Below are 22,250 nucleotides of genomic sequence, written 5' to 3' on the forward strand. Positions count from 1 at the left end.
CATGCAGGCCACAGGGGTTTTTGTGGAATAAATATAGGAGTGGAACAATATACAGTACACATTATGCCAGTAATTTAAAGCGTATTCAGGACAAAGAGAGAGTTCCTAGTGCAGGCAGCATCATAGAGATTTGCTGTATCTGATAAAGATTAGGTTTCTCAGCTCATAATACCATACTATTACTTTTCTTTTGTTAGTCTTTCAACACCTACACTCATGCATTGACACAATATCAAGTAGGAAGAGGAAGAATAGCCTTGTATTTAAGGTACTGAACAGGGATTAAAGAAATTTCGGTTCTTTTCCCTGGCTCTGCCAGAGACTTTTGTGACCGTGTACAAGTTACTTATTATTTTCATGCCTCTATTCTTGATCTGTGAAATGGTGATTTTTTTTTTTTTTTTTTTTTTTTTTTCTTCCCTCCCTCCCCCCCAGCAGTAAATGCTTTCTTGCTGGCTTCTTTGCACTTTATCTTCCAGGTTTGTTGCTTGAGTTCTAGAGGCACGAGCCTGTATCAGTTGCTTAGGGATAGAAAACAGCTGGCTGATGTAGGTGATTCAGAAATCAGGGCAGGCAATGGCTTGAATTAGCCACATAAACACTTTGAAAGATGGCCTGCTCTATTACAGTAAAGTATTTTCATTATTTGTGAATATGAGTATGTGTCATTTTACTTGGTCTAACATGAAAATGCCAGGTATCCTAGTAAACTAAAAGGGTTTGAAAGGAGAAGCAAAAACATTGCTGTGATGTAAATTTTTTCCGGTTACATGTTTTTCGTTAGTGTCATCTTTTATTTGAAGTTGTCTTTGTGCAAAGTTTGTCAGATCCTTTAATGGTGTTGGATATTGCCGTCTGAAATAATGTGTAAAGGGGTGTTGTTGAACTTTCACTGAATCTATCAATATGAGCTGGTTTTCTTACAATGTTTTAATGCAAATAAATCTTATTCTGTATTTTTTTCTACAAAAGTTTCATAGTAATTTTAATACACCTAAAGTTTTTTGATCTGAAGGCATTTTGGATGTTGTAGAATTGATTACAGCTTAATAATGCATTGCATTATAATAACACATATATTACTAGGGTTCTAAAAGAAGCACAGGCCACAGAGTTGTAATTACAGTGTCAAAAAAGATTTTTATGAAGTCTGAATATCTGCATATTATAATTTCACATTTAAAGTTGAGTTGTGTGTTTAAATTGCTTCATCCTAGTTGGCAGCCTGCTGGTAAATATTAATGGTATCTTCAGTGGTTGTAGGAAACAGATGTATGTCCTTTCTGAGGATGCTTTACTTTTATTTGGGTTTTGGTCAAGAATGTATTTGTTGATATGAGTCTGCTTTTTTTCCTGCAGTCTAACTCAGAGCTCCAGTTGGTATCTAGTTTTATAAAGGGAGTTACATAAGAATTTTGAGAATGCTTACAAGGTAAAATTTTGAAATTTATTAACTTCCAATATCTACATGAGAAAACTGGGTTATGGCCAGTAACCACAAACAACGCTACATTTTTGCAAGCTTTTACTGTTTTCTTTTGTTAGTGGGAGGTGCGTTCTTCTTCGTCGTAGTACAATCAGAAAAAACACTTCTGTGTTTATTTAGCCATGTCCAGGTTAGGAGTTTAGGGAAGCATGTTGTTATTTTGTGCACTGCAGAACATGTCTGTCTCGCCTCGTGATTTGTCTGTCAAGGAATGTTTTGTAAAAGAAAGCTCCCGAGCTCTTGTAAGGGTAATGCCTATGTAGCTGAGTACAGCTTGCTGTATGTGCATATAAACATCATCCACAGCACAGGTATAAGCTAAGTTTTGACACATGACATTTTGAAGGGGATGTTGATGTGTTTAACTGTTATGATTGGTGTCGGTGATTCAACTGACTTGCAGTCACCTTTCTCCCTTTTATTTCCCCTTCAGTGATATTACAACTTATTACAGGAGTTATCAGATCACATGCAGAAGAATGACAGCTGTCAGAAATTCCAATTCACCAGCAATTGCAAGGGTTGAGAATTTAGAGAAATGGCCCATTTTGTTTGATGTTGTAAATTTTATAAAAAAGTATCTGTAAAAAGTATAGATACTGTAAATCTATTAAAAAAAAAAAAAAAAAGTGGTACGGATATTCACTCTTCACTCTCCACTGGAGGTTATATACCCTAGTGAGGAACATGAAAAAAAGTCTGAAATTGGACTGGTAATGGAAATGGGCATTTACATGAGACAGTAAGTGTTTGGACAGTTCAGTCTGCATTGGTAAATACGTGGGTTTTTAAATGCTTTTCAAGATTACACTTAGCAATACTAATTTATCAGAACTGGTAGTCTCTTTTTGAACAGAGTCTTAATTTAGTTTTCTTTAGAAGAAGTGTGGTCACATCTCTGAGCACATGATTTCTTTGTTCCTGAGCAGCATCTTGAAATGCTAATAAAGCTATGGTATCATTTGCTTAATGCAGACTATTTGATCTATGCTTTCTTGATTCCATTATGACTGAGGCAGATGCAAAGACCTTTCTTGTGCTGAATGTATGTACTAGTTATGGGGAGGTTATTTGTCATTGCAATTGCAAGCTGAATGAGCCAATGTCCTATCAGGTGTCTGTCACCAATTTCAGATTTTCTTTATGGAATCCTGCTGGCTGACTGATGATCCTTCTTCAGCTGTGATGAGCTAATCTTTCCTTGACATTGTAATCACAATTCTTGAAAGGTCTGCAGAGCAGTTGCTTGCCTTTGGTTGCTGTTGTATCTGACATTGACATATATATCTAGATCAGTAAGATCATTCTCCTATCTTAATTTCATTATAATTCTGGATAGAATTAAGGATGATGATTCCTAGAATATCCCTATAGGCTTTACTTTGTCATTTGCAACATAACCGATTTTAGTAAAGGATGTGGTTATTTGCAACATCTAGGTAGTAATAAAACAGTGATATATGAATCTCTTGCATGTGATTGTTCTTGCTGTATATTTGGGGTTTTGCTGCATAGTATACTGACATTAGACTTACAGCTTGTAGACTGTCAGATTGTCATCTTGTTCTGCACCTTTAAATTCCACCCGCATTTTTTTTTCATTTCATGGCTGGTTTACAGAGCAGCTCTAATGGCTTGTGTATTTATTAGAGAGGCTTTGAAAGAGCACCTACATGGTTTAAAGGCATGCATACAGCAGCACAAAATTCATTACCCTGCACCACATGCTGACCATGATAATGCAAAGGAGATTACATATATTTTCCATGGCATAACTTTTAGGGTTGTCCAAACAAAGTCTTCAGGTTTGGGTTGTTTTTTGTTTCTTGGGGTTTTTTTACCCTTAGAATCGAGTTTTGTGAAATCTTTGCTTGTGCAAGAGACTCTCACTGTTGACCTAATTTGAACCCTGTCTTTATTATCTTAATGTTTTCTCTAGCAGTCACATGCTGGCTTTAAAGCCCCATTATCCAGATGCACGCTTTGGTGTCTCATCTTTTGCAGGAGTGGGAATAGTTAGACTTCCATGAGTTATCTCAGCACCTGTGGTGTGTCTTTCCAGAAGTATCATTTGTGTTTGCCTCTGTCCCTTCATCCAAGTCCTTCTCTAATCTGTGCTGTCTTCTGCCCACATATTTTTAGTCCATTATATTCACTGTGAAAGTTATTGCCATAACCAGTTAGCTGGCCTGTCTGTGAGTATGGTAAGTCGGACAATTCAGATAATACTTCTCTCACTGACAATAACTGTCTGCATGAGGTCTTGTACCCTCTTCTGAAATAAAGTTCTTCTTTCTGAGGAAAAGTGATTCCCTTGAAAGATGGGGGATCGTGGTGAAATTTTTTACAGGCTAGCTAATCAAAATCGGGCTTTATCTTTCAGTTTGTATTATAGCTTCTTAAAATATAACAGCAGGTTTCATGGAACTCTAGAACAGTCCGAATTAAGTCCTAGACTGCTTTTGTTTTTCCCTTGCTGCCTTAAGTAGTTTTAAACATTATTTTAGAATGTAACAGAATTCCAATTTAAAAATAGGGCTCGCAACAGATCAGATGTGGGCTGAAACTTTTCAGCTTTTTAAGGGGTCATGAGACAGCAGCACTGCCCTGATGAACTTCATTATGCCATATGAATATAAAATATTCATATAAAGGGAGATTTGCAAAGGCATAAAGAAAAGGCACTTATTTTTTCAATGCATCTGCAAGTCTTAAATCTTAGTCTTCTATTTTAAAGTTACTTCTTTTGTGTTAAGATTGCAGATTAAATGTCTTTGAAATGTGTAAATTTGTGTATTAAAAAAATAATTTTGTGATCCAATCTTGAAATATATGTGAATTATCTAATATTACAGATCAAATTAGATTCCTCATATAGTCACGTTGTGCACACATTTAGACCATTTGCAATGCCATTATCTTAGCCTTTGTTATGCATTTATAGGTGGAGAGGGGAATGATATATAGTTAAGGTGTTGACGAATCCAGGCCTAAATTCTAATTGTTGGAAACAGCAAGTTTAGGAGTTGATGGGTTTATCAGGACAAGTTATTATAATTGTTTTACATGTGAGCAAGACCATTCATTTCACAAAATACCTGCAATTCTTAGCATGTCCCCTCATGTATAATGTCATCCGTCAGTAAAAGCAGAGCTGATTAGCTTTATAACTCACAGTTAACTAAATCTGTCAAGAAAATGGTCTTATTGTCCAGCTTGTCTTTTTGTAATGAAGCTGTGGATGGGGGTTAGCAACAGTGTGTTCACCCTTCTGGAGGTCATGGAGGATGGAAGGTACTAATGCATTCTAAGCTGAAAAGCTCACGCTTGACCTTGATGATTAAAGTTTTCCTATCATCTAGCAGCAGTTGAGCCGGAATTGGCTCTTAAGAAGTCAAAAGGTCTAATCAACCTAATGAACAAACTCAATCATTAGTACTTTGGGGAAGGAAGTGTGTTAACATGATAATAATACTGGGCTCCCCCAGCTGCAATATGTGTGTTTATAGGAACGGTACATAGCTCGATTGTAAGAGGAGAAGCTGGTGTCATTGTGCTGGAGGTACAATGGAGTAGAGGAAGCTTCTGTTTGTCAGGGCGTAGTTCTTTCCACAATGTTCATACTCTTCTCTGGCCATGGGAGAAATTTTGGGTTCTCATAGACTGTAGAAAGGGTTGCTTGTTTCATTTAAAGTGTTTTGTAAGTGAGGCTTAAATGAAAGCTAAACCTTCCTCTGGTGAACAAATTCTCTGATCATGGACTAATCTACGCTTTTCTTCATGTATTGCTCCCATCTCTTTTCACATTCCAGATTGTATCGGTCAGACATAAATATTTTTCAGGCATCCTTTATTATGTTCTGGTAGCCGAATTTGATGGGAAAGCCTTTTTTATACTGGTCAAGTAGACATTACGTCCTGTTGTTTGTTGTGCCGTTTCCTAGGCCCCGCTGGGAAAGTGTTTGTCGCTGCACATGTTTGTTACTACAGAAACTGCAATCTCCTAAGATTTTCTCTTACTAATTGTGGTGCTCTGTAGTATCCTGACTTTTACTTCCTGGTACCTGAGAGAGAGTATAAACAAATCTCAAGTGGGATGGCAATGGCTGAATATAATATATTAAGTTCTTGCATGGGGAGCTTATATTAGTCCAAATCGTCAGTCCCATCTCAAAATCAACCAATGGCTTTTTCCATTTGCCAAGTTACCTCTTGCTCAAAGTCTTGTTTTGACACTTCCATGTCATGCAGCAGTTCTGTCCCTCTCTGCGATCTACTAACATGAGTGTATGATCAGCTGTTAGTCATTTAAATGCATTAAAACCTTTCAGACAGTACATACCTTGATTTTTGAGACAGAACCTTTGTCATGGCAGTAGTCATTCTGTCATGGAGACTGTCACCAGTGTCTTGCATACCAGGCACATACTAGCCAGACCTGTTTTTCCAAACATTTTTCCTTTGTTTACTTTGAAACAAAGTGTCTTATGATTCTTTATCCTGATGAGAACAAAGCCACGGGGGGGGGGAAGTGGTTTTTGACACTCATGCTTCTTGCCTGGAAAGATTGTAGTGATTTGGCTTTTCCCTGTAAATACCTGCGAGAGTAAATCAAAGACAGGTTCTTATTTTTAAAATTAATTATCCTGAAATGGTAGTTGTCACATAAGAAACCTGCTTTCTTTTCCAAAACTATGGAAATTCATTGGCCCAAGAAAAAGGTGAAAGAAGCTATCCTAAAAGAGTGACTTCTTCCCTCTTTGAAAGAGACCCACCCTGTGCTTAGACAGTAACTTGTAATTGATCCTTTTCCTCATGTTAAGAACAATCTGTGACCTCTGGCATTTTTGTTGAGTGCTGGGTTAGAGGTGAGGCACATGGCGTATCATCTTGGTGATTCTGGTTGCCCATTGGTGGGCAGGAAGAATTTTATTACTGCAGTCTGATTATTTGAAGCCAAATAGTTCCTTCACTTTCCTCATAAATTGTGTCAAAAACTGATAAAACTGTTCACGCCATTTGGTTACAATGGCGAGGTCAGTTATGTCAAAGGACCAGCAATCAGCAGTGAGTATCAGCCATCAGGTAGATAAGCTCTGGGGTAGTACCAAACCTCAGTAGGAAATGTATCAATGAGTAAGTTTGATCGACTGTCAACTCAGGGAAAAAGGTGAATACCTACGGATTTTAAGAAATGCGAGTGTCATCACAGTTTGCCCAACATAGCTTTGAGGATTTAGTATCCTTTTAGTGTGGATTAGGTGTTAGAAGTCCTGGGGTCACATAGTGGCTTCCAGCATAAATTGGTGGGGAAAAACCAATATGCTTAAAGCAGTGCTGTGGCATGGGGTTTTTCTGAGCACAGTCATTTTAGTGGCCCTGTTATCCTGACTTTACACACACAATGGTAAATGAGATTGCTAATATAGAAAGCTCTCAGAAATTGAATGATACCACCCTTTTAAAGGGAGTGCTTTAAGGTTTTTTGCTATCTAATGTTGATTTTAAACACTCAACAGATGAAGAGTCCAAATATATTTTAATATGAGTATGAAAAAGCCTCCATATTAATTATACATCAGTATAATTTTATCATTCTTTGTTACTTTCCTGTTTTTAATTCAATAAATAGATTTGCTTCCTACATTGAGTATTTGTAGATTTAAGTGTGGAGGAAATTTGTGCCCTTATGGCAGATGCACAGCAGACTTCAGCATTAACATAACTCATTAAAATAAGATAAAAGTAGAGCTGCAAAACAATTTCTGTCTTTTGCCAACAAGGTTGTGAAAAAGGGAAATTTCGCTCATTCAATATATGAAAGTCTAATCTTTCTGAACTGTGGAGAGAACAGAGTAGACATTCCTGACTTGTTTGTGCAGATTAACTGGCTGGGTCTACTGAGGCAGATAAGCAGAATATACAAAATTCAGATGACTGTGTGTCATATTTTGGGGACATTAAGTAAAATTACCTTTTTGGATGATGAAAGCTCCTTCACCAGCAAAGCAAATGTGCATAAAGCAAATGTGTTTTATTTTGATGATACGCAATTTGCCAGTTTCCAACCTGTTTCTCAGTCACAGGATTGAAACCTGGAAATAAACTATAGTTTACTGAACGTTATGTAAGGCCTGCTTTATTTATCTATTTATTTTGGAAAGGAAGTAGATTAAATGGAGACAATGGATTCAAATGGATTCAGACAAAGCTTTTTCAGTGTTTAATGCTTTGAACTCTACAGGGTGAACCCATCACTTTTTGTGAAGAAACATTTGTGTCCCATCGTTCTGCTGTCATGAGGCAGTTTCTTCAGAATGCCATTCAGCTCCAGCTCTTTAAGCAGGTACTGGCTTAATTGCTCTAATGTAGAAGCAGATTCTTTAACAATACAACTGTTTTTTTCGAGGGCTGTTCCTATATTCCTTGATCTGTCAGCCACATAATGAGGAAAATTCATGTAGTTGGCAGCACCTTAATTCCTGCTTGCTGGCTTTTCTCAGATTCAGGTGATAAGGCTTTCTATATTTTAAGAGGTGTATGGGTTTTTTCCCCTCAAGGTCTCTGTGCTCAGTTTTGATCTGAGCGTACCTAGACCAAATGTATCTGCTGAAAACTTTGTACAGAAAGCATAATACTGTTAAACATGATATTACTGCTTCAGGGAAGCTGAAAACATATCTGTATAGACAAACGTTTGAATGCTGTTTTTTCAGTGAAGCAGCATACCTTTTTGCATTGGTAAACATTTTGCCAATTTTGGTTGTATTTCATTCTATTTAGAGTCCCTTCCTGATAAGAACATCGGGGTTATTCTAGCAAATGCAGAATAAAGTCTTTCTGAAAAGATAAAGGATGGGATGGTTGATTTGTTTACACTCTCTTTTAACATTAATGTAGTTCATTGATGGCCGTCTGGATCTGCTTAACTCTGGAGAGGGTTTCAGTGATGTTTTTGAAGAGGAGATAAATATGGGAGAATATGCAGGTAAGAAATACAGTATTTTAAAGTAATTTCAGACACTGTTCTTGACTTACTGTTTGTGAGCCATTGTGATGTAATGGGTCATTGTGGTTACTCACCTAAATAACTGAGGCTGCAATGATCCCTGTAGGTTGAAGTGTCTTAAATTTTTGTTCTTTCCTCTGTCAAGAACTTTGAGTAATGTATTATTGTAGTCTGAATAGTCTGTTCAGTCTTACAAAACCTCAGCTTTACCACTTGGCTAAAGTACAACTAAAAGAGTTCTTGCAATGGAGGATACTGAAAACCCTTGGCTTTACCCAGAACCACCTCATTTCTTTTAGCGATCTTTAAAAAAAAAAAAAATCTCAGTGTTCTCAAATGTCTGAAAGACAACCCAGATAAAATAGAAATGCCTCTTAGCAAGTAAAAGAAAAATTGTAGATATCTCGTCAATTTTTTGTTGTTGTGTTTCCATTAAAAGAAAAGGATGATTGTCCTGTTCTGTTTCTGTACTGTTCATGCTCCTAGAACCACTAAGTGCTAACACTTCACATTTCTGATGTGTTTTCTATTTGGTAGAGAGTTATAGTTGTTTGGTTTTGTGATTCTCTCTAGGTAGTGACAAATTGTACCACCAGTGGCTCTCTACAGTAAGGGTAAGAACACAATATTCTCCAACAGACATTCTCATTCTTACTGGACCATTGTACAGTTCTGTATGGCTGTTAACGCCTGTCCTCATGAACATGACTAACCTGTTTCCTGCAGTGTTTAGCTGTGACCAACTTGAGTTTGGTTGTTAGAAACCAATGCGCTCTTCAGACCAAGTAAGGAAGAGAAGAAAAAATACACTAAAAAAAAAAAAATCACCATAGGAATTCTCAAGTTTTTGAATCGCACTTTTAATGTCTTGGAGATGGCTGGAAATAAGTTATTGTCATTTTAGAAAATAATGTGGGTTTTCTTTACTTTTAATAGAAAAGGAAACAAACGGAACATTGCCACACCAAAAAGCTCTTCATAAAGCTAAATGGTGTGAAGTGCTGAATAGGGACAGCACTGTTTGGGATGTTTTTGGATCTCTTTGGTTTAGTGCTCTAGTTGTATAAATTAAAAATTTAAATACTTTTAGAAAATAAAACATTATTATAGCTGATTTTTAAAAGTCTCTTTTGATGCATAAAATGCGATGTATTGAAAAGTAAAATATTTGTGTTTTATGGGTATGAGTCAGTAGGAAAGATTGAATTGTTTTCTGACAGAATTCAGTTTTGCAGCTTTCCGTTTGCCTGTTGTCCTGGTTATGAATGGAATTATGTTCCTTACACAAAATGCTGGTCTCAATATTATGCTGATAATTTTGAATTAAACATATTTTATAACAGTAATGCAAAAAATCCCATCAAATAGTTAGTTAGGTAAATATATATATATATAAAAAGATATATAAATACATAGGATGACAAGTAATTCTAAAATTATAAGAAAGGGGAATGGCTGACAGTGATTATAAAAATATGTGTAATTAAATTGAACAGTATAATTTTTGTTGAAGATTAATTGTCATGTAGTAACAGAAGTAGTAAATCTTAATACTGTTTGCAAGTGATTGCATCTGATCTCTGGAAATATAATTTTGCATTGAAATAAGAAAATACAAAATTATCTAAGATTTTATTCCTTGGATTTTACCCATCTCCTGTATTTATCAAATAAGGTACTGTACAGCAATAGTCAATGGTGTGTGGAAGATGTATAAAACACCGACTAGACTAACAGATTATTCCGTTTGACATGTTACTGTCTTGTGACTTTTATTATGTTCAGCACATGTAATTCAGCTTTTCTAGAATTAATGTTTATGACTGTAGTTAGATTTCATTTTCCCTCAATTTATCTCTTTATCAACTACTTAGATCTTAAAAAGGCAGCATGCTTTTGATAAACAGTATTGTGGGATCATGAAAAGGAAAATAAAAGATCTTACTTCTTCAGGTTGAATACACAGGCTTTTCTGAAACTGAATTTTCTGCCCCAGACATTGAGTATTTGGTCAGATACTTTTGTCTTAAACTTGTTTAGGATTTTAATGCAATGTACAGAACACCCTTGAGGGCGAGTGGAACAGTCATAGAACACTCTTTTGTGAGATGACCTGTAAGACAAGGGCTCTTGGTATTAGGAGACACTGACATTTTTCATTTGAATACTGCTGTATTAAACAGAATTGGGATTCCTCTGGAAAACCAGAGAGCAGCATTTAGTATGTTTTTACTTGTGTTCTTTTTCTTTAAATTTACCATTTTAATACTCAGCTCTGCTAATAAGCATAGTTAATGCTTTGTTATTTTAAGTTAAGAATGGTGGAATTTAGGTTGCTGTTTGCTTTAAAGAGCTTTGATAAAATTTATTCTATTGTTACTATAATTATAGAAAGGAAGCGGAGCCATTTTAAATACAGTAAAGACCAAGGCTAACCCTGCCATGAAGACTGTCTATAAGTTTGTAAGTATCAAGTACTGGCTTACTACTGAGATAAGAGTCTAATTACAATTCTGTTATAACCTTTCAAATGAAACTCAAGACTTAAATTCATTTTTATTGGACTCACGGAATTACTTAAAATACGCATTCATCTAAATTTCAAATTTAAATGGAAAAGTCATTTTGAAATTTAAACAATTGAAATGCAAAGGGGAAGGGGAACTTGTGATTTTATTTGAAAGTATAGATGATAAATTCTATTTATTACATAGAACTACTTCTAGGAAATAGTGCCTATATGATCTACTAAGCAGCTCTACCATCTTGTCATTACTCTGTTGGAAATCATTGTTACCGCAGGTTTCTCTGCTTGCAGCTTCACGAAATAAGGGAATCCTCTCATTTTCCAAATTGTTTCCATCTTCTCTAAGTGTCAATTAATTTTCCCTAGAGATTTCTTATACCTGCTTATTTAGAGCTCAACTTACTGAGTTATTCTTTAAATGAAAATGTTTTCAGTTCTGTTAACAAACAGCTAGTATGTTACTGTGTTATCATCTATGCCTGCCAGTTTCACTGTGTAAGATAACGTAGAGACAAGTGAGGATTTCTTACAAGCTCAATATTAGGAAATAATGCTACAAAAAGCATTGAGAAAACTATGCAAACTTTTCTTTTCTCCTGCCTTCCTCCAACCTGAGAGATGAGTAGGATGAGATTAGCTCTACTAAATAGAACTGGTATCCAGAGTACTGCAAGGAGAAAGTTTGCAGGCTGACTATTTCTGTTGATTGTTAACTTATAGCAAAGATAAGTACTGAGAGGGGAAGATCGAGGGTGTGGAATGCAAAAAGATGAAAGATGTCTATGGCATCAAAACAGAGAAAATGAAATTTTTGCAACGAGTGTGTGTGGGTGGTTGTGGTGGTGTTTTTTGTTTGTTTGGGGGTTTTTTAGCTTTCTATTTGTTTTAGTATATTTTCAATATCCTGTTACAATTTTTTCCTTGACGTTTTTAGCAACTAGAGAAGGTGAATCTTGATGCACTGAAATCAAGCGTAGTCACTGCTGGAAATAGAAGGGGATTTTAACTTAAATTAATTTTTCATGCAGGCAAAAGATCATGCAAAAATGGGAATAAAAGAAGTGAAAAACCGCTTGAAGCAAAAGGTACTCGAAGTTCTTATTCAAAATGTATAAGCACCATGTATGAAATACTTAGCCACAAAAAGCATTATGTGATCAATAGGAAGCTGTTTGATACAGTGTTGTTAGCACGCGCACTTCAAAATGCATTACCAGCTGTCCCGGATTTTTCATACTGTTATAAATATTCACAGACAAAAAAAACTGTCTTCAAATACATTAAGGCTCTGACTTAAACCCACAAAAGCCAGGAAATTGAGTGTTCTATTTGGAGTGGTCCCTCTCCTGTCCTTTGTGCTGGGGCATTGTGGAAGGGGACTTTATGTGAACTGGGAGATCTTTCCTACAGTAAGGGCAGTGAACTTTTTGCAAATGGCAAATTGTTGTTATTTCTACAGCAATCTCACAGGGAAAATAGTATAGTGTTGGTCATTGGGAAAAGGATTTATATGTTTCACGAGTGTCTACTGCAAAGTTTAGGCATAAAGGAATTAAATTAGAGTTGGTGTTCAGTTCAAATTTGAATTATTGCAGAAAAAAATACTCAAACTGTTTGTTGTTTTCCAAATCCGTCTTTGTTTGTTTGTAAACTGTGCAGTTCCAAGAATGCTGAATTGTGTTTGAAGAATGTGTTATCCAATACTAATTGCTCCTTTTGAGCCAGAAGCATGGTCATACATACCTTATGAATGAATGGTTAACTCTGCCTTAGCTTTATTTCAGACACTCTATTTATTCTATGAAGCAGAGCTATTAGAGTCTTTTGGGAAAACAAGATAGCTAACATGCTAATAGAACTGAAGTTCTTATCAGAAATTTTTATTCAATTTGTTGCATAATAGTTTGGGGATTTTTTAAATCTGTGCTGTCTCAGTAAATTTCTTCTCTAAATTTCTAAACCATCATCTTAGGAATACATTTGCAGTGCTATCTTATGGCACAAACAGCAGTCTACCTGGACATGTTTAACAGTTGGACTCGATGATCTTAAAGGTCTTTTCCAGCCTAAACGATTCTATAATTCTATGTCAACAAAATGTTAATACAAAGGGATTGTTCTGCAGCCAGGTTACTAACTGATGAAATTAACTGTGTGTACAATCTAAATGCTGTTCGCTCTCTAAATACTCTAGCAGATTGCTAGAGATTTTTGAGGAAGATAAAGTTGCTTTAGATGCCTTTAATGCTATTTTATTACACTTCCTACTTTATATGTGACCACTTTATGTATAATATGAAAATATTAGAAAAATGAAGCAGTTTTCTTGTACATGGGGGGTTTTTTTATGTAATTCCATGTGTTTCACTTCTGGACAAAACCTTCATGAATAATAAAATGTTTGGTCTTCTCGTGTGCATTTACTAAAGCAGTTGGAGCTGTGTAAAATAACCAGATTGTCTTCCTATATTTTAAATGCTAATATAATTGTATGCTATTCTGTGATATTTGTATAAAAGGCTGAGAAATGTCTCGTTCATTCATTGCTTTGTTTTATTATTATTGTTGTCTTCCTAGTCCTTCAAGCAGCAAGCACTCTTTTTTAAAAAACACACATAACATTTACAAATAAATGGCCCAATTTTGTTTCACCTTCCTTATTATGTAGCATTTCTGTAACTAAGGTGGTTAAACATGATTGTTCAACATAAGAGCTTAAAAGATTTCTGAGTAGTTGACGCATACAGCTCTACCCCTCCTTTCTTCATTAAGTCTGTTCTTTTCCATCCCATCCTCTTCTCCATTTTGAATGCAAGATAGGAAGATAACTCTAAAAAGAGGTATTGCTCTGTTTAAAGTGATAAAAATAGCAAAAATTGTTGGCCACCCTCATATTATTTTTAATCTAAATGCCTGTGCTGCTCTGTTGACAAATCTATTAGTGCATACTCACCAATTTTCATGTGAGAACATTATATTTTTCATGTATTTACTTACTAGTATGTGCAAGTGTTAACCGTTTGAAATTCTGGCATCATTAAATACTTAATTTTGCCAAATTTGGCATGCTAGTCTTTCATCTTCTAAGGATAACCTAAGGTTATTTTTAAACTGAACTTACTATCAACTGCATTTTAACATATTGTTTTCCATTATTAATACAAAAAGTATGCAGGCCGCTGGTAAGGAAAAGTCAAATATAAACATCCCTTTTCCAGTTTTCGCTGCCAAATATGAGCAGCTTCTGTACAGGATAGAATTTAAAAATGCAATAAAGCTAGAGGTCTGCTTCCTACAACTCTGCATAGCAATGGTGACCTCTTAAATATAATCAAGAGCCCATTTTGCCCTTGGTCTGCTCCAGTCTTGGGTTTGAATTGCAAATGGGAAATGCAGGATTGACCTGTTGAGAGGTCACTGTGGTGTGTGTAAGGTCCTTCTTTAATATGATAGTAGAGATTGAATGTGGCTCTATTTCCATCCCTTGTTCATTTGTGGTACAGTATTTCAAAGCAACAGAAATAGTTTTCAGAGGATTCTTATGAGTGATAGCAAATAATTGTTAATAGATACAGCATGGTAGCTTTATTTTATATCTGATACAGTACTTTTTTCTTTTTTTCTTTTTCTTTCTTTCTTTTTTTTTTTTGTAAAGGCTGCTTTTTCCATTTCACAAATGGACCATGGTGGTCAAGTCACTCCGTTATTGGCTCGTTTGAAGCTTAACTACAGAGAATTAGGAAGAAGGAGGAATATGAATGGTACCGTCCTCAACTTTCAGTGGGGAGAATGTAGCTTACTGAAAGCTTATGGATAAGACAATTTATATAAATGGTTGGGCACTTGGCATTAATGTATTCAGCATTATTTTACTTATGAGAGCCCTGTGTGGCTCTAGTTAATGTCTGTCATCAATGGGCTGTTGTCAGTGCTTTATTATCAGTACAACTAGAAACAACTCATTTAGAGGTTTATAAAATAACCTGAAGAATCCTTCTAGACATTCTGGAATGTGTTTTTTGCTCTTCTAATGGACAGTATTTGTAGTCCATTACAAAAGGTCCCTAGAAAAATTGCTAATGCATATTTAAACAGAAGAAAACCTTATTCAGTTTACAGGGTAAACTTTACATATCTGTAAATATATATTTTATTCATTCTCTGAAGTTCCTCCTTTAAAATAAATAGTTGTAAAGATTTCACCTGAACAGACAGTTGTTAGGGGAAGCACTGTTTATATATGGAGATAATTATGGAGTGTGATAGATTGTTGTCATTCTCTTTTTCCAGTAATCTATAAAGTATCTTTTATCCTCAGGCAAAAGGTGGTTTTGATTTTAATAATATCTTTAAATTACACTTTCTTTTCATTAAAAAGTCACTGAAACATTGCTAGGTTTTTGCATTTCTGGAGAATTTATTCCAGTAATGAGTAACTTATCACCTTCCATTTTTTTCCAGTTTTTGGGAGGGATAGGTCGCATGTTTTTTTGTTGTTATCCGGAATAATATATATGACTTAAGCTACTTCAGGAATAGCTTGCTGGCTTATACCAAATCCCTTTTTTGAGGACATGTCGAAACTGAAAAGTCAGACTTAGGACATATCTACACGGTATGATGCACTGCAGTACAAAGAACTGCTCATGAGCACCAACCAAGCTGGTAGACTTACACAGCACAGCTTCAGGTGGAAGTACTAGCATGGATCTCAGAAGCAGCGTGGAAATACGAGACAGCATTCTGGCCGGTAAATCCGCTCCCTCAGTTGGGATGCACAGGTCTACCTGGCTTTTCTTTTAGTACCAGGAATGGGCGCTGCTTTTTTAAGGCCTGCCTGCACTATGATCCACTGCAGTTCTTTGGTCATTTGTAGTTCTCAAGCTGAAGAACTGCTTTTATCAGTAGACATTTTGTGAGGCCTGATACCTTTCTGAAGCTGAAGTTCAGAATCGGAGAGTCCTGTTTTCCTATTTGTGGTTTTATCTCTCTGTCTGTCTTGTACTCCCTATTGACTTCTGAATAACTGTATTCAAAGTCTGTTAGTGGACTGAAGGTATGTCACAGACTGCTTTGAAGGACTGTTGTCTACTTTCCAATTATAGGAATGCCAAACACTTTGACATTTAATCATATTAAAGCTACTTGGAGCCCTTATTTAGGGTGTTTAAAATCAGATTTCTCTGTTTATTTAGCTCAAATGTGGTTTCATTGAAGGTAGAAAACGAACTTTTGTGAAGCAAATTTTGCTTTGATGACCGAAGCTGTGTTGTTCATTTGTCTGCCTTTTTGGAATTTGAAAAAATAGAGAGGTATCAAATCATTTTAATTCTCATATGTCATTAAGTATATATTTTTTTTAAATATAATTTTGACTGAAATCTGCTGCAGTTTCTTTGGAAGTCTGTACAGCAAACACAGTGGAAATACACTTTAGGAACATGTTATCTTTTGTATGCAATTATATCATCAGAGAAGTACAGCAAATCTATAGCAATAAAAGCTGCAAGGATTTGCAGTGATCGTTACACATCTTAGGGGGTTTTGCTTAATGGCTTGCTCTGTCTGTATCTTTTATCTCCTCCCATTCCCCTGATGTCCAAACTTTTGTGTCCGTCTTATATTTTTCTGGAAATTTTGCCTGGATTGGAAGATGCTTTGCTTTCCATTGATTCCCAGCTGTCTTTTGCCTTGGTTGGGGCCACAGCTCCAGGTGGAACTCTGAAAGCTCTGAAGTGCTGGGAATGTCCACTGTTCAGTGCAGGTCAGGTGGCTTTGAATGTGCTGGGCACCTTTATGGCATATGCATAACAGGTCTGAAGCTTAGTGCACATTTAATATGGCTATACTTATATAGAAAGATGTAAATAAAGTTTGTATTTAATGTCATTACATTTCAGAACAGTATACATTGCTGCCATGTTATGTGATTCCAAAACCGACCAGATCCCTTGGTAGCTTGTTGCTGTTTTGAAGCTGAAGTATGAGTTTGACAGAAGCTTGCATTTCTTGTCATTGAGTTGTTTTGGGGCTCTTTGTTACTAATTCAGTGTACTTTGTTGAATTTTTTCAAGACAAGGTAGCATTGTGCAGCTGGAGGGCGGGGGGAGGAAAAAGTTTTTCTCTCTAGTTTGACCTTAACAAGTTGTTAATTTCCCCATGATTCTTATGCCCATATTGGTGAACCACTGCTCTACCAGCTGGATCTAAAAAGGTCTCTCAGCTTCTCTGTGGAGCAGACAAAGCCCCTTAGAAAGTCCATCCAGCTTTTTGTTTCATTTGACCTAAACACATTAGGTCAGCCTGTGTCCAAAAGAACCATTTCTAATTGGCCATCAGCTTACATGTCTCATTATTGTACCTTAGCAAGACGGAAACTTGAGGGGGCATGTCAAAGGTCAGTGAATCAAAGCAATGTCTATGTCAGCAGCCAACCTTAGGTCAGTCTTGCAGAGCTACAGTGTGTGCAGGTTTCTCTCTATATTTACCAAGCATTATTTCCTTGACATTGTTGCAAAGAGATGTAAGGTTTGGGGCCCACTGCGTTACAGACTGTTTCTCAACTGACTTTCAAACTCTTTTCTCCTTGTCTGATACCTTATGTCTGCATGCCTTTGTCTTTTTCAAGACCTATGTTACATATACATACACCTGCCAAGTCTTCTAACCTAGGTTGATGGGTCACTTTACTTCTGAAGATGAGGACTAATGTCAAAAGCAAAAGCGAAGCAAAACAAAAAAGCATCCTGCTAGGCAGCAGTTTGTTTTATACAATCTCCTGAAGGCATATTCAGTATACACAGACTCAAAGATAAAATGCAAAGCTAACTGAGCTGTGAGTTTCATCTCTCCTTGCCACTTCTACAAGTAATTGTTCTGCTACAGATAATTCTGTGAAGTATGTAAATAGAATTCCTGTTTTCATTTTCATTTGCAAAAAGCAGAATAGCCCTGTTCCTAGTGTTCCTAGAATAGAAATTTTGAGCTATATTTTTTTTTCTCCCTACATATTTCCTGGCTTTTGCATGTTTAAGTCAGACATTTTATTGAATGTGTCTGTTTGCGTGCAACATTGGTATTAGGAGGAGAGAGTGGTTGTGTACAAGCTCTGATTGACAAAGTGCAACTAAAAGTTTTATTCTAATGATGTTTTCTTTTCTGTACTTTGGTGGTTTTTTTTCCCCTAACATCAAAATTGTTAGTCAGCATTATCCTCTAGTGTCTCCTTTGTGCTCCTTACCCTTAATCAAGAATGTTCCTGGCCATGCTATTCACCTTTTCCTACCATACAGGACATTGCTGAGAATGGGTGTTCTGCAACACCGGAGGAATCTCTACCAAGGACAGCGCCTTCGCCATTGGTTGAAAAGAAGGACCCTAAATTAAGGGAAGACAGGAGACCAATCACAGTACATTTTGGTCAGGTATGTCTTAGTGTTAGGTTTCTTTAAATTGTATGACTCAGCAAAAATAGTTCAGAGAAAAGTCACAATAACGAATATGCCAGTTGCTTAATTATTTTTTGTAACTGAATTATGTTATTATAGATTTATTTCTGTTGTATCTGTTTAAATGGGGTTCTAAAACCTGATTTTTCTGGGGTTTACTGATTCCTTTTGTTCATACGATGATTTTGAGGAAAATAAATTCTAAGTGAATGGGGGGAAGCATAATTATTATAGCAATTTTATAAACTATTTTGCTGTTCTTTTAGCATGCAAAGTGCTATAGCCCTCAGGACTGAGGATGTATAATTTAAAATGTCCTCTGTTATCTAGCCAGATCATTAGTGTCAATATGGAACATCCAACTATTAAAGCATTTTAACATTCTCTGAAAATTAAATGTGATGAACTAAGATGGAAAAATCAATTAATAGCTTATTAGTGTACTCTGTATTTCAGTATTGACAACTGAGCTGTACACAGAAGTTACTCTTATGTTTCTTTTGATATGTCTGCAAAAGAGTGAGTTTCGTTGTGTCTTTCTTTAAGAGTTAGTTATTTAGAAAATGTTGTAGTTGCTGTGATTTTCATGGAAAAACATACAGTATTTACTATCAGTTTGCCAGTCTTGCCCTATTAAGTGTAGTCTGAATCAAAAAATAACATTATTTGTGTTCACAGTTGCCTTTTCTTTCTCTGTATCTATTTTTTACAGTATTATGATCAGAAAACAGAAGTGAATATCTGATTTCTTCTAAGGAAACAGTGTAATTTTAAAACGGTTGTAAAATATTGAGAATTATAAAATGTGAAGCAAATCAGATTTTTAGATAAGTATTCATAGAAACTAGTCAGTATAGCTGCATTGACTGTTTAGGTATTAGATGGGGCAACACGAGACATAATCGTTGCTCAGAGCAATGTTGTCTGTATCATTTTAGAATTAGATTTGTTTCTTTCAGAACTTTCACCACAGTGCTAAATGTAAGTTCTTGGAGAATTTTTTTTCAAACAGATTCTCTTCCAATTAAATATTTGCAGTAGTGATTTATTTTTCACTTCTGTGCCGATACAGTTGAGAGGAATCGGGGCTACTGGAGAAACATAGCCATCTAGCTCTAGCAGGAAAATGTTACATTTCATTTAAAGTAGTCAGAAATCCAGATAATATTATAATCCACTTTCAGTTTTTTCCTTTAGATGTTTATGAAGGATGGATGGTTCAAACATTTTGGTAGATTAATGAAATATATAATCGAGTGGAAAGTGCAAATTTAAATTCCTGAAGTTTTTTAAAAGTCACTTTCAAATTTTTTAATGATCACTTTCTCTATGTCGAAAGAAACACACATCAGCTTTACTGAACCACTGGCTGTGGTGAAAGGCTCGCTTGCTAAATGCTTATTACTGTCATTACATTACAAATGTCGGTTTCCAAAAAATTATCTAACTTAGCAGTTGTAGGGCTATCTCACTTACAGCCTTTGTCCTTTCACAGGTCTTTTTTTCCTGATAGCCCAGTGCCAAAATGAAAAGTAAATCATACTTTCATTCAAAAGGAAGAGATGTTCAGGTTTATGAAATATAAATTAAGGCTTTGGGGAGGAAAAAAGCAGCAACATTTACTGTTTAAATGGGGGATGGCTTCTAACTAGTGATTAAAGGGAAAGATTTTAGTGTCACTTTTAACTCTGTCTAGAATACAGTAGGTGGGAACAATTAAAAAGCCACAAGAACTCTGAAATAAGGGCTGTTTGTGCATTCACAGTTCTTATAAACTGAAGAGGATGAAAGAGGCTTTTTTCTCATTGTCACTTGCTTTCTATGTCTGCTAGTATTATGCTAGCGTATATGGCAAAGGCAGACTTTTTTAAAATGCATGCATGCGGATTAGGGTCAAGCCCTGTGTATCAGTAATGCAGTAAGCCTCGTCCATACCACTGCAGTGAGAGAGCCTACCAACAGCAGCGAGATGCTTTAATTGAGACATGCTGTCAAAGTGACAAACACATTTGCATACAGTCTATTTATTTTCGTCGGAAAGGTCTGCAGTCTGCTGTTGGTTGAACATTCTTAATCAGCTCGCTGTAAGTGAGCCGGCAGCTAGCTGTCCTATGCTAGGTGCTTCTCTTCATTACATGACAGATTAGCTAAAGGGGGATGGGCTAGGAAGCCAGCAGCAACCTTTAATTTTAACTCATTATCTCTCACCCTATAGTGAGGTAGTGTTTAGTTTTTCTAAATACAGTTGTGTATCTGCAGTTGTTAGGCTACAAAAAATATCCATAAAATATCCTGAAATGTCTTTGAATGTATAGCACCTCAGCTGATTGTTCTCAAAAATTTAGCAGCAATTATCTAACTGTACGAGATTCCGTAGTGTTGTAGCTCATCTTGGCAACTGGTTAGCAGGCATTGTTTGAGAGGGTTGTTTATTATGGAATTGTTTTAACAGTGGTTTCTGTAATACTAAGACATTGTGGGAAAGCTCTCCTTGATTGTGAAAAGAAGGATTTTAGCCAGATAGCCTAGGGCAACGCAGTAAAGATTTAAACAAAGCGTTCTTAATAAGACTACACGAGGAGACCAAAGTGGAAGGGCGTGACTACAGCTTTTTCTCCGGTTTGACTTTGCATGCTTTTTGGTTTACTCAAGGTGTACCTTTAATATTGACCCTCAGATCAACCAAATAAAAGGAACTATCATCATGGACTCTGAGGCAATACAACTGTACTCAACAAGTAGCAATAGCAATACAGGCAACTAAGGTTTAATGAATCGGGAGAAGAGGGAACTGTTTTCAAGCCAAGAAAAAGATTCAAATGAATAGTATGTAGTACTGCATAGTACTGTCTGTTTCGGGGAAAAGTAAGGTTAATTATAGTAGAAGATAAAATGCTACAGAGAACATCCTTTGTGAATGTCTCATTATTGCTTGCTTTCTTCCTGCTTTTTGTCTTAAAACCTGACCAAAACTTACTTAAAACATCGGAACACATGCTGCCATAGCTGTCCTTGGGATCCTTCCCAGTGGTGCAGGGCAGGGCAAGCACTGTGAGCCCACTAACCATTGAACAGGGCAGAGTGGGACAGCTAATACAGGTGGTGTGTGACTCGGGTGTTTGTAGTTTTTGCTTCCATGCATACACTCCCACTTTTTAGGTAGAATACACGTTTATCTTTGTCATCTTTTAGCTATTTGGAGAATAAACACTACGCTGTGTCACTGTGACTATTTTGAACACATTCCTTGTCCAAGCAAGCAGCTGTTAGGGTCTACTTTGACAGGACCCACAGCTTGAAACACTGAGGTCTGTTGTGATGCTGGATGTGTTTGTTTTGGTTTGGTTTTTTGGGGGGTGGGGTGGAGGGTGTTGTTTGGTTGTTGCTTTGTTTTTGTTGTTTGTTTGTTTGTTTTTTTAAATAATGTTCACTTTCACCTAATGGCTGCAGAAATGTTAGTTCTCTTGATTGTTCATAAGTCTTATCATTTTATGTCCAAAATAAGGAAGAATGACTGTCTGAATACAGACCTTTTCATAGTATTTTTCAGATTCTGAGTTTGCATTAGCGGTGCTTGAGTTGTGTGTTTCTGCTAGAAATTTTGGCTTCCATCACTGAACGGTTGGTGGCGAGCTACAGTGATAAGGATGCTGCACAGAGCATAATGTTAAGCAGCCTTAGATCTCTTCTGCTTTGTGATTTTCATTAACTGATTGATCTGTATTGCAGTTCAATTTTGTCTGATTTCAGAAGTATGTTGTTTGCAGAATTCTTAATATC

The 22,250-nt window shown here is 36.2% G+C and overlaps 1 protein-coding gene across 1 annotated transcript in view; it reads left to right on the forward strand.

Annotated features, from left to right (window-relative positions):
- The window catches only part of DENND1A (DENN domain containing 1A), a 225,181-nt gene that overhangs the window by 166,246 nt on the left and 36,685 nt on the right, over positions 1-22,250 (forward strand). Inside the window, exons 14-19 of the mRNA XM_009280582.2 lie at positions 7,731-7,832; positions 8,387-8,474; positions 9,069-9,109; positions 10,887-10,958; positions 12,051-12,107; positions 18,315-18,446. Coding sequence (XP_009278857.1) covers positions 7,731-7,832; positions 8,387-8,474; positions 9,069-9,109; positions 10,887-10,958; positions 12,051-12,107; positions 18,315-18,446 — 492 coding nt within the window. The remainder of the gene's footprint in view (positions 1-7,730; positions 7,833-8,386; positions 8,475-9,068; positions 9,110-10,886; positions 10,959-12,050; positions 12,108-18,314; positions 18,447-22,250) is intronic.

The sequence above is a fragment of the Aptenodytes forsteri genome, unplaced genomic scaffold (genome assembly GCF_000699145.1).
Source record: "Aptenodytes forsteri isolate BGI_AS27 unplaced genomic scaffold, ASM69914v1 Scaffold68, whole genome shotgun sequence".
Classification (NCBI taxonomy): domain Eukaryota; kingdom Metazoa; phylum Chordata; class Aves; order Sphenisciformes; family Spheniscidae; genus Aptenodytes; species Aptenodytes forsteri.